Raw genomic sequence first — 12,570 nt, 5'->3', positions numbered from 1 at the left:
TAAAATACTGTAAAGAGATATAATATGGTAAACAAAGTAAATAACTTGTCAAGCAAGATTAAATAATGGTACAAGAAGAAAATAACTGACACAAGAATACTGTACGAAATTAACAAAAAATAATACTGACAAGCAAGTAAATTCACTTGTCGAACAAAAGTATAAACTGTACAAGCAAGAGTATATAACTGTACGGAAAAGCAAAAGAGTTAAATTGTAGACAGAAAGTAAATAATGTACGAAAAATATAATAACTTGGACGAAAGAAGTAAATTGTAAACAGAATATAAATTGTACGAAAGAATATATATTGTCACAAATTATTAAAAAATTGTAAAGAGAGTATAATATTGTCAACAAGAGTATAATAACTGTACAAGAAAGTATAAATAACTTACAGAAGTATAATACTTGTAAACAAGTAATATGGAGAAGCAAGTAAATATGTAAACAGAGATAAAACTTGGTAAAAAAAAAGGTCAGAAATAAAATAACGACAGCAGAAATATAAATTGTACGAAAAGAATAAATAATTGGTCAAGCAAGAAGAATACTGTCGAGAAATATAAACTGTACGACAGAATAAATATTGTACACAAGAAGATATAATAATGTACGAACAGAGGTAAATACTGAGAACAGAATAAAACTGTACAGAAATTAAATGTCAAGCAGAAGTATAAAACTGTACAGCAAAAAGTACAAGAGAGAAATTGGAGCAGATAAATTGACAAGCAAGAATATAATCTTGTACAGCAAGAAAGTATAAATGTACGAAGCAAATATAAATAACTTGGTCAGCAGAATAAATAACTGTCACAAAGTAAATAAAAGAATATAATAATGACGAAAATAATACTGTACAAAAAGGTTAATCTGGTCGAAAATAAAACGTACAAAAGAGAGTATAATAAATTTGTAAGAAGAGATATAATATTGTAGCGAATAAAATGTCAAGCAAGAAAAATGACGAGAAAAAATAAATTGAGAGCAAAATAAATAATTGACAAGAATAAAATACTTCCAGAAAAGAGTATAAAACTTGGACAAAAAAGAAATAAATCTGGTACACAAGAATATAAATTGTCAGCAGAGTATAAACTGTAAACAAAATATACGTCACGTTTGTAGAGTTTGTCGCAGGGTTTTGTAAGAGTTCTTGCACTCACTCTGGTGGTTTGGGGTTGGTGGGGAAAAACGAGAAGATATTGGAAGAAAATATAACTGTCAGCAGAGAGATATTGGAAAGCGAATAATATGTAAAAGTAAATTTGGAAGAATAAAACGTAAGCAAAGAGAAGAGTATAAATAACTTGGTACGAAGCAAGAAGAGTATAAATAACTTGGTACGAAGCAAGAAGAGTATAAATAACTTGGTACGAAGCAAGAAGAGTATAAATAACTTGGTACGAAGCAAGAAGAGTATAAATAACTTGGTACGAAGCAAGAAGAGTATAAATAACTTGGTACGAAGCAAGAAGAGTATAAATAACTTGGTACGAAGCAAGAAGAGTATAAATAACTTGGTACGAAGCAAGAAGAGTATAAATAACTTGGTACGAAGCAAGAAGAGTATAAATAACTTGGTACGAAGCAAGAAGAGTATAAATAACTTGGTACGAAGCAAGAAGAGTATAAATAACTTGGTACGAAGCAAGAAGAGTATAAATAACTTGGTACGAAGCAAGAAGAGTATAAATAACTTGGTACGAAGCAAGAAGAGTATAAATAACTTGTACGAAGCAAGAAGAGTATAAATAACTTGGTACGAAGCAAGAAGAGTATAAATAACTTGGTACGAAGCAAGAAGAGTATAAATAACTTGGTACGAAGCAAGAAGAGTATAAATAACTTGGTACGAAGCAAGAAGAGTATAAATAACTTGGTACGAAGCAAGAAGAGTATAAATAACTTGGTACGAAGCAAGAAGAGTATAAATAACTTGGTACGAAGCAAGAAGAGTATAAATAACTTGGTACGAAGCAAGAAGAGTATAAATAACTTGGTACGAAGCAAGAAGAGTATAAATAACTTGGTACGAAGCAAGAAGAGTATAAATAACTTGGTACGAAGCAAGAAGAGTATAAATAACTTGGTACGAAGCAAGAAGAGTATAAATAACTTGGTACGAAGCAAGAAGAGTATAAATAACTTGGTACGAAGCAAGAAGAGTATAAATAACTTGGTACGAAGCAAGAAGAGTATAAATAACTTGGTACGAAGCAAGAAGAGTATAAATAACTTGGTACGAAGCAAGAAGAGTATAAATAACTTGTACGAAGCAAAAGTAATAACTTGGTACGAAGCAAGAAGAGTATAAATAACTTGGTACGAAGCAAGAAGAGTATAAATAACTTGGTACGAAGCAAGAAGAGTATAAATAACTTGGTACGAAGCAAGAAGAGTATAAATAACTTGGTACGAAGCAAGAAGAGTATAAATAACTTGGTACGAAGCAAGAAGAGTATAAATAACTTGGTACGAAGCAAGAAGAGTATAAATAACTTGGTACGAAGCAAGAAGAGTATAAATAACTTGGTACGAAGCAAGAAGAGTATAAATAACTTGGTACGAAGCAAGAAGAGTATAAATAACTTGGTACGAAGCAAGAAGATATAAAAACTTGGTACGAAGCAAGAAGAGTATAAATAACTTGGTACGAAGCAAGAAGAGTATAAATAACTTGGTACGAAGCAAGAAGAGTATAAATAACTTGGTACGAAGCAAGAAGAGTATAAATAACTTGGTACGAAGCAAGAAGAGTATAAATAACTTGGTACGAAGCAAGAAGAGTATAAATAACTTGGTACGAAGCAAGAAGAGTATAAATAACTGGTACGAAGCAAGAAGAGTATAAATAACTTGGTACGAAGCAAGAAGAGTATAAATAACTTGGTACGAAGCAAGAAGAGTATAAATAACTTGGTACGAAGCAAGAAGAGTATAAATAACTTGGTACGAAGCAAGAAGAGTATAAATAACTTGGTACGAAGCAAGAAGAGTATAAATAACTTGGTACGAAGCAAGAAGAGTATAAATAACTTGGTACGAAGCAAGAAGAGTATAAATAACTTGGTACGAAGCAAGAAGAGTATAAATTAACTTGGTACGAAGCAAGAAGAGTATAAATTAACTTGGTACGAAGCAAGAAGAGTATAAATAACTTGGTAGAGAAGTGAGTTTAAATAACTTGGTAGAAGCAAGAAGAGTATAAATAATTTGGTACGAAGCAAGAAGTAGTATAAATAACTTGGTACGAAGCAAGAAAGATTAATTTTCAGCAAAATTAATACTTGTACGAAGCAAGAAGAGTATAAATAACTGGTACGAAGCAAGAAGAGTATAAATAACTTGGTACGAAGCAAGAAGAGTATAAATAACTTGGTACGAAGCAAGAAGAGTATAAATAACTTGGTACGAAGCAAGAAGAGTATAAATAACTTGGTACGAAGCTAAGAAGAGTATAAATAACTTGGTACAGAAGCTTTAAGAAGGTTATAAATAACTTGGTACGAAGCAAGAAGAGTATAAATAACTTGGTTACGAAGCAAGAAGAGTATAAATAACTTGGTACGAAGCAAGAAGAGTATAAATAACTTGGTACGAAGCAAGAAGAGTATAAATAACTTGGTACGAAGCAAGAAGAGTATAAATAACTTGGTACGAAGCAAAGACCGTACCGCTGAGCCACGTCACCCCCTATTTTGTTGTTGTTCTCCTTCTAGTTGTTGTTGTTGTTGTTGTTGTTGTTCTTCTTCTTCTTCTTCTTCTTCTTCATCTTCTTCTTCTTCTTCCTTCCTTCCTTCTTCTTCTTCTTCTTCTTCTTCTTCTTCTAGTTGTTGTTGTTATTGTTTTTGTTGTTGTTGGTGTTGTTGTTCTAGTTGTTGTTGTTGTTGTTGTTCTAGTTGTTGTTGTTGTTGTTGTTGTTGTTGTTGTTGTTGTTAATTTTGAGAACCATTTTGAATTGATCGACAGTGGACGTAACATATTCTGGCTAAAAATAGATTCTATTTTTTTCAAAATGTGTTTATTCGGGGTACGACTGTGTCTCGTTGTTTGTGTCTGCACCCTAAGTTACGATCATGTGTGCAGTAAAGCGTGCAAAATTCGAATTTGTATTTGTGACTCAATACGTCAAAACAGTATTAAGTTGGTATAAATAAATTGTTGAAAATAGAGTTTATAGTTTTAAAAAATAACATACTTTAAAACTTGAGCTTTTAAATAGCGCGATATTCATTTAATGTGCTCAAAGCGCTTTACAATGGGTCCTTGACCAACAGCAACATGTAACATGTAGAACGAGACATGAAGCCTGATAGGTAATATTACACATATTTTTTTCCCGACAGAGACAACGCTGTTGACGGCCAGTTACTCATTTTACACCTGAGTACGGTAAGAGAATGCGAGTAAAGAGTCTTTTCCAAGGACTCAACTATGCGACGACCTAGGCTCGAACTCGACCTTCCGATCGGAAAGCGAGTGTCATACGACTCGACCACATTATAGTTTGTTTGTTTTTTTTTGTTTTTTTTTTTTTGGTGGGGGGGGGGGGGGGGGGGGGCGGAGAATGAGTGTGATTTCTTACAATACCTAAGACAGATTGCATCGTTTCGCTCATTCTAATAAAGAATTAACTTTTCTTCACCTGTTTCATTCCGATAACATACCTGATCAAGGCGGGGGGTCACATATTTTTGATTTGGAAAAAAAAATAAATAACAATAATAATATAGAGAACAAACGATAAATAAAACATAATGTTTGTTGATCACAGCAACTGAAGCATGTTATAAACTGTGTCATTATGATATTATAACACGGTGTGTAGTGTGTACACCCATTACGTAATAAGGATTCAGGAATTACACCCAGCTGCTGACGTAATTTGTTCTCCAGTACCAATTCGGGTAAGTGTCCTTTTTTTTCTATATCATTGAAATCGGAACCCCATTACCATAACATCATTGCATAGCTTTCAATTTGCACTATTTCCCTGTGCAACGACCAAGTCGAGGTATTAATAATTTACAATTCCTTCATTTATTATAGATAGTATGCACTTGGCCAAGGAGTTCACAACATTGGAACCCGGAAGTATAACTGGCCAATCCACCAAACTGTGCGTTACGATGATCGTTTATAGTCAGGTTAATACAGTTTAGTGAGAACTACTCATAAACGGGGATGGCAAAAAACAATAACAAAGATCCGTGTGACGTCGAAGATGACCGCACACAGGTCTTTGTTACTGTTTCTTTGCCATCCGTTTTTATGAGTATTAATCACTGAACTGTATTAACCCGACTATAAACGTTCATGGATACACACAGTTTTGTGTGTTGGTCCGTTAACTTCCGGATGGCAATGTTATAGACTTCTTAGCCAAGCGCATACTATCTATAGTCAGGTTAATACAGTTTAGTGAGAATTACTCATAAACGGGGATGACATAAAACAATAACAAAGACCGTGTGACGTCATCTCGGACTACCTATAGATAGTTCGAAGATGACAGTCACTCAGTCTTTGTTATTGTTTCTTGCCATCCGTTTTTATGAAAATCTCACTAAACTGTATTAACCAGACTATAGATAGTTCGAAGATGACGTCACTCAGGCCTTTGTTATTGTTTTTGCCATCCGCGTTTGTGAGTTATTCTCACTAAACTGTATTAAACAGACTATAAAAGTTCATGGTTACACAGAGTTTGTGTGTTGGTCCGTTATACTTCCGGATGGCAATTTTGTGAACTCCTTGGCCAAGCGCATACTATCTATAGTCTGGTTAATACAGTTTAGTGAGATTTCTCATAAAAACGGATGGCAAAGAAACAATAACAAAGACCTGAGTGACGTCATCTTCGAACTATCTATAGATAGTTCGAAGATAACGTCACACGGGTCTTTGTTATTGTTTTTTGCCATCCCCGTTTATGAGTAATTCTCACTAAACATTCTATCTATAATAAAGATTTCTGACTTACATCACTGTGTTCAGCCAGGATTTAGATTTCGCAAATTCCGGAGCCCTGCCCAGATTTCATAGTCATAATAATTTGTGTTGAGAGAGGTCAGGGAATCCTAGAACCACGGGATATAGATAGTATGCGCTTAGCTGAGAAACTCATAACATTGCCATCCGGAAGTATACAAAACTGTGTGTACCCAGGAACGTTTACAGTCATTTAATACAGTACAGTGAGCATTACTCATAAACGCGGATGGCAAAAAAAAAAAAAACAATAACAAAGTCCTGTGTGACGTCATCTTCGAACTATCTATAGATAGAACGAAGCTGACGTCACTCGTGTCTTTGTTATTGTTTTTTTTTTTTTCTTGCCATCCACATTTATGAGTAATTCTCACTTAACTGTATTATCCAGCCTGTAAAAGTTCATGGTTACGCATAGTTTTGTGTGTTGCTCCGTTATACTTCCGGGTGGCAATGTTGTGAGATTCTTAGCCAAGCGCAAACTATCTATGGATGGAACGAAGATGACGTCACTCAGGCCTTTGTTATTGTTTTTTTCTTTGCCATCCGCGTTTATGAATAATGAGGGCGATCTATATAATTTTCATGTTTTCGTCCGAGTCATCAATCACATGATTTGTTGCTGTCCAACGATTGGATATTTTTTTAACAAATGTAAACACGCTGCTTTGTTTATGAAAGTTGTAAACATACACATGTGTCAAGCTGAACAAAATGACCAATCGTGATATTAGATATTTCAAAAACTGTGAACACTTTTAACTATGTGGGTCACTTTGGGCACATTTTGCAATGTGACCAATGACCATGGAATAGAATATAGATCATGCCCATTGAAGACTATAAATTGCATGCGCGTGGCTAAGAAGCTCATAACATTGCCAACCGGAAGTTTAACGGACCAGCACACAAAATATGTGTAACCTTGAACGTTTATTGTCTAGTTCATTCAGTTTAGTGAGAATCACTCACAAACGCGGATGGCAAAATACAATAACAAAGGCTTGATTGACGTCATCTTCGTTCTATCTATAGATAGTTCGAAGATGACGTCACTCAGGTCTTTGCTATTGTTTTTTGCCATCCGCGTTTATGAGTAATGCTCACTGAACTGTATTAACCTGACTGTAAACATTCATGGATACACACAGTTTTGTGTGTTGGTCCGTTATAATTCCGGATGGCAATGTTATGAGCTTCTTCGCCAAGCGCATACTATCTATAAACGTCTGTGTGTAACCTTGAACGTTAAGAGTCTGGTTAATACAGTTTAGTGAGAATTACTCATAAACGCGGATGGCAAAAAATCAATAAAAAAATGACCAAAGTGACGTCAACTTCATTCTATCTATAAGTAACCCGCCGCGTCAATTTGGCATTTTGTTGTGGACCAGATCCTGATAATATGTGACCCATCGTGACGCTTTAATCTGATGAGTCACGACATTATGTGACGCTTTAATCGGATGACTCACAACATATGTGACGCTTTAATCTGATGACTCGCGACATTAGGCCTTTGTGACGCTTTAATCTGATGAGTCACGACATTATGTGACGCTTTAATCTGATGACTCACGACATTATGTAACGCTTTAATCTGATGACTCGCGACATTATGTGACGCTTTAATCTGATGAGTCACGACATTATGTGACGCTTTAATCTGATGACTCACGACATTATGTGACGCTTTAATCTGATGAGTCATGACATTATGTGACGCTTTAATCAGATGACTCACGACATTATGTGACGCTTTAATCTGATGACTCACGACATCATGTGACGCTTTAATCTGATGACTCACGACATTATGTGACGCTTTAATCTGATGAGTCACGACATAATGTGACGCTTTAATCTGATGACTCACGACATAATGTGACGCTTTAAGCTGTTGAGTCATGACATTATGTGACGCATCTTTATTGTTTAAAATCTTAAATAAGGACTTAAGGTATATTTATTTAATCTTGAATTTGAAAACTTCCTGTAATTATTGGAAACAAATTGTTTTATATCCTTTACTAAATTAGCCTGTCCAGCTCTTTATGAATTAGCCTTGAGGAGGTCTCTAAATTTGGAAATAGATTCGCTTTACAAGTGTTGCTTCTTTATAATAAAGTTTGTTGTTATTTATTTATTCTCCACAGTGCTGAGCGAAATACGAGTACATTCGGCTATATTTTGAAAAATACACAGAAATCTACGTCTAAGTTGGCAGCTTCAGTCACTGTAGCAATATTTTCTCGTCATATCAATCATGGATGTATTATTGTTATTGATGATTACATGCATTTTAATCTCAGCTATTTGGAATTTCATATGGAAATGTTTTAACTATTGTAATGATAGCGCTTCAAGTCACCGCCTAAAAGAAAGGGAAAATCAACAGACGGCAAGAGAGCCACCAATAAATCAACACATTGAATCTACGTTCAAATTCAAACCCCAACTACCTCAGACGGGGGATCTTAACTTCTCAGCCCTACAGTCATCACTTCATCAAACGACAACGACTAGCTACAGACGGTTTATAAGACATCCAACACCTGGAAACAGACAGTCATATGCCTCTGTGGCATCTCAACCACCAAAAAGACAGCGCCGATTTGCAAAAAAATCAAGTTTCCAACTCCAAGCATTTCCTCAATGCCAAATTGTTCCAAATTTGGAAGGTGAATATGACCTTCATGGACTGACCGTTATGGAGGCAATATCTGAAGTAGAGGCCGTGCTTCTGTCGGAGAAGAATGGCCGAATTCGATTTGTGACAGGCCGAGGTCTACACAGCCCTTTTGGAGAGCCCGCCATCAAACCAGCCGTAGAGCGTTACCTCCGGGGAAAAGGGTATAGGTTCTCTTACGATAACGGTGGTGGAGTCATAGTTGTAAACTTGTCTAGAGGGCGATACTCCTTTTAGGAAACGGTAGTTTCTTGAAGGTAAGTCCTAAAAGTATTACTGATGGCGTGGCTTTGTGCTCTTTTGGTATGGCAACTCGGCTTCTGATCTGTATCAAAGTAAAAATTGGGGAGCAGCACAAGTGTCGATATATATCTGAAAAAGTTCATATTAAACAGTGCCAAACAAAACAAGAAAGAAAATTCGAGAAAAAAAAAGAATCCAAAAGTTAGCCTACCTCGACTGGGGACCGAACCTCAGACCTAAAATTGGAGTATACCACTTCGACCAACAATAAGGACCACCAGTAACGGGGGTCGTCAGATCATAAAACATTCATTTGATCCCCCAACCAATTCCGGATCACTTGCTCTACCACCTCAGCTATTGGGACATCAAAAGGAACATTTGTCTCTTCTCCTAAAAAGACGAACGAGATGTCCTGTAATTTAGTGAATGTCAACCAGCATGCCAACCCGGTTTTTTTTTTTCTCGGAATGGCTAGATAGAGAAAATAGAGTTTAGAAGTGAACTTATCTGTTTCTGGGAATTTATGACCTCTCCAACTAAAGCAATTGTTATAATTCAACTTTTAAAAAAATTGAACTTTAAAGACTAAGTTCACCAAGATCACAAAATTTGAAACGAAAAGTTTCCATAGCTTATGAAAATAACTTGGTATTGGTGAATTATTGGTCTTATTTAATAAGACCAATAATTCGCCAATACTAAGTTATTTTCATAAGCTATGGAAAATTTTCGTTTTCATCAGTTTCTCTGAGTTGAATAAAATAGACATTACCAAAAGCGAACAATCTAGCAAGCTTCAAAATTATACAGCAATTATAGCCTTTAGAAGCACGTTTCTATTCCACTAATCCCGCCGAAACCCACCGAGGTAATAGGGAGTGGGCAGCAGCGGAGAGTGAACCAGGGACTCAGGGAGGTGGACACCAGTGGAGAGTGAACCTGGGACTATAGGAAGAGTATATCAGAGGGAAATGAACCAGAGAGTTGGATACCAATGGGAATTGAAGCCAGGCTTTGGGAGGTGGGCAACACAAGAGAATGAACCTGAGAGTTTAGGAGATGGGCACCAATAGGGAATGAACCTGGGACTACGATAGGTAGATACCGGTGGAGAGTGAAGCCGGGAATATGGGAGGTGGACACCAGTGAGGAGTGAACGAAGCAAGAAGGGTACTTCTTTTTTCCAAACCCTACCGGAACTGTCCAAAGTTATGGGAAGTGGGAAGCAGTGGGGAGTGAAACATGGACTGTGGGAAGACGATGTCAGAGGGAAATGAACCTGGTGCTATGGGAGATGGATCTTCTTCTTCTAGGTTCCATGCCTGGTCCAGGCTTCGGATACTGCATGAATTATCTCTCTCCATTCCTCCCTGTCTCTTGCTTTTTCAAACAGCTCTTGGATTGTTAGGTTGGTGAAGCCCTTCAGTTGGTCTATGAGTGTTGTTAAATTTATTTCGCCTAGTAACTGGCTGACGGTTCGGTGTGACCTGACGAACATCACGCTCCCAACCGAGCGAGGCAGCAGTCTTCCGTGAAAACATGCTCCCCTTTACGCTGTCACCGTTTAACTTTTTGGACTTATTCATGCAGTTAACTCGGCAAAGTTACAAGAATGGTTTGCCATTGCCTATTCTTGTCGCCCTCTGCAGTTGGCCAGCTTGACCTGTTACCGTTCGACACCACGAGGAGGTTGCAGTAGGGCTTGATGATGATCTATCTTTGCAGACTTGGCATCATCCATTTGTCGAGATGGATACCAGTGGGAATTGAAGCCGGACTATGGGAGGTGGTCACCAGAGGTGAATGAACCTAAGACTATTGGATGTGGGCACCAATGGGGAATGAACCTGGGACTACGAGAAGTTGATACCAGTGGAGAGTGAATCCGGGAATATGGGAGGTGGACACCAGTGGGGAGTGAACCTGGGACTATGGGAAGATGATATCAGAGGGAAATGGACCTGGGACTAAGTGAGATGGATACTATTATTGGGGATTAAAGTCGGACAATGGGAAGTGGGTACAAGAGGAGAATGAAGCTGAGACAATAGGAGGTGGGCTTCATTCTCCACTGGTAGTCCCAGGTTCATTCCTCATTAGATCAATTGCGCAAGGTATGTATCCAGTCCTTTGGAATAGTGGTTTTACAATTCCAATGAGATTGATACCAGTTTTTGGGAGGTTTTTATTTATCTATTTTATTTATTTATTTATTTTTTAATTATTTTTTTTGGCATCACACTTTTAGTCCCCATTGCTTAAAGCATTGTGATAAAAACAGTATAATACGAGTCATGTAAATACGATATAATTTATAACCATTCATAGACAAATCCATGAAATTTTTCATATTTTCTTTGTCTTCTTTTCCCAATACAGATCAACTCGTTAACCTCTGTATATGAAAGTTTCCCCCCTCTCAACTTCATATGCCCTTATCCATCAAATAGACAAAAACTATTGTCCAGGTTTCCAAATCAGAAAAGGCAACAAAAAAAAAAAAAAGGAATAAATGGAATCGTTGAATTCAAATTCAACGGAAGTTTACAACTATCTTCAAATTATGTTATTCACCCTGGGTGTATATAAATCACCGGGGAATCAAGATCTCAATGTACCCCAATTGCTATTGCTTCTTACATATGTACTATTTATGGGTTCAGTGGCAGCATTTATGATATATTATAAATGTTGTCAAAGACTTCATTACCAATTGATTTGGCGCACCACCGGGGAGAGCTGTTCTCGTCGCTATGATTTGGACGGAATGACTGTCAGCGAAGCACTTGATGAAGTCAGCCTGGCTTTAGATCGGGCACGTGTTGGGCAGAGAATATTCTTCATCACTGGTCGTGGATTGCACAGTCCTAACGGATCCTGTGAAATAAAAAAGGCTGCTGTTAAAGGTTATCTTTATAAAAATGGAAACCACCGATTCTGGGAAGCTGGGCACGGAGGAGAGATTACTGTACAAATGTAACTGGTGCTCGTTTTTCTATTCTTTTTTTTTTTTTTCTTGATATTTCCAGCTTTTCTGTAAAATTGCTATTGCTTTATTTGTCAATTAATTAATTTTTGTTTATTCGTGTTAAAATAACAAGATTCGAATCTATTGCAACTTTATGTGGCTATGTGGTATGACACTCGCTTCCGGGTCGGAAGGTCCTGAGTTCGAGTCTCTCTCGGTGCATAGTTGAGTCCTTGGAACAGGCTCTTTACTTGTATTCTGTCATCGTACTCAAGTGTAGAATGAGTACCTGGCCTTTGGAAGTGTTGTCTCTGTTGGAAAAATAATTGTAATATCACCTAACAGGCATCGTGTCTCGTTCTACACTTTACGTGTTGCTGTTGGTCAGGGACTTTTTGTAAAGCGCTCTGAGCACGTTAAGTGGATATTGCGCCATATAAAGCTTCAAGTCTTTTTTTTTTTAAATTTGCATTCTGTTTAATGTCAATGTGATCGAACTGATATAGCAGTTTCGATTATAACAGTAGGATTTTTTAACTGTTAAAATGACTAATAACGTGAAGTTGAATGTAAGCTTCAATTTAATTAAAAAACAGATCAAATGAACGTTTCGGGTTTCCCCTTTATCAACAAAACAGGAAAAATGAAACACCACAGATTCATCTGTGGT

The 12,570-nt window shown here is 36.8% G+C and overlaps 1 protein-coding gene across 2 annotated transcripts; it reads left to right on the top strand.

Annotated features, from left to right (window-relative positions):
* Positions 1-4,795: 4,795 nt before the first annotated feature.
* Positions 4,796-12,534, top strand: LOC144977631 (uncharacterized). Of its 2 annotated transcripts, none has more exons than XR_013646359.1 (2): positions 4,796-4,913; positions 11,312-12,534. XR_013646359.1 is itself a non-coding variant. In XM_078923045.1 (2 exons), the coding sequence occupies exon 1, from the start codon at positions 8,264-8,266 to the stop codon at positions 8,921-8,923; it is 660 nt and encodes a 219-aa protein (XP_078779171.1). In that variant the 5' UTR covers positions 8,249-8,263; the 3' UTR covers positions 8,924-8,943; positions 11,312-12,534. The 2 variants fall into 2 exon arrangements, 1 of the variants encoding a protein (XP_078779171.1); XM_078923045.1 differs by lacking the exon at positions 4,796-4,913 and adding an exon at positions 8,249-8,943.
* Positions 12,535-12,570: the final 36 nt, after the last annotated feature.

This window comes from Berghia stephanieae, chromosome 7, assembly GCF_034508935.2.
Source record: "Berghia stephanieae isolate SIO BIC M18660-M18661 chromosome 7, UCSD_Bste_1.3, whole genome shotgun sequence".
In the NCBI taxonomy this organism is placed as follows: Eukaryota; Metazoa; Mollusca; class Gastropoda; order Nudibranchia; family Aeolidiidae; genus Berghia; species Berghia stephanieae.
This window is presented reverse-complemented; position numbering and strand designations above follow the sequence as displayed.

What these genes read in the sequence shown, in the direction of transcription:
- LOC144977631 (XM_078923045.1), top strand. Translation starts at nt 8,264, where the DNA reads ATGGATGTATTATTGTTATTGATGATTACATGCATTTTAATCTCAGCT.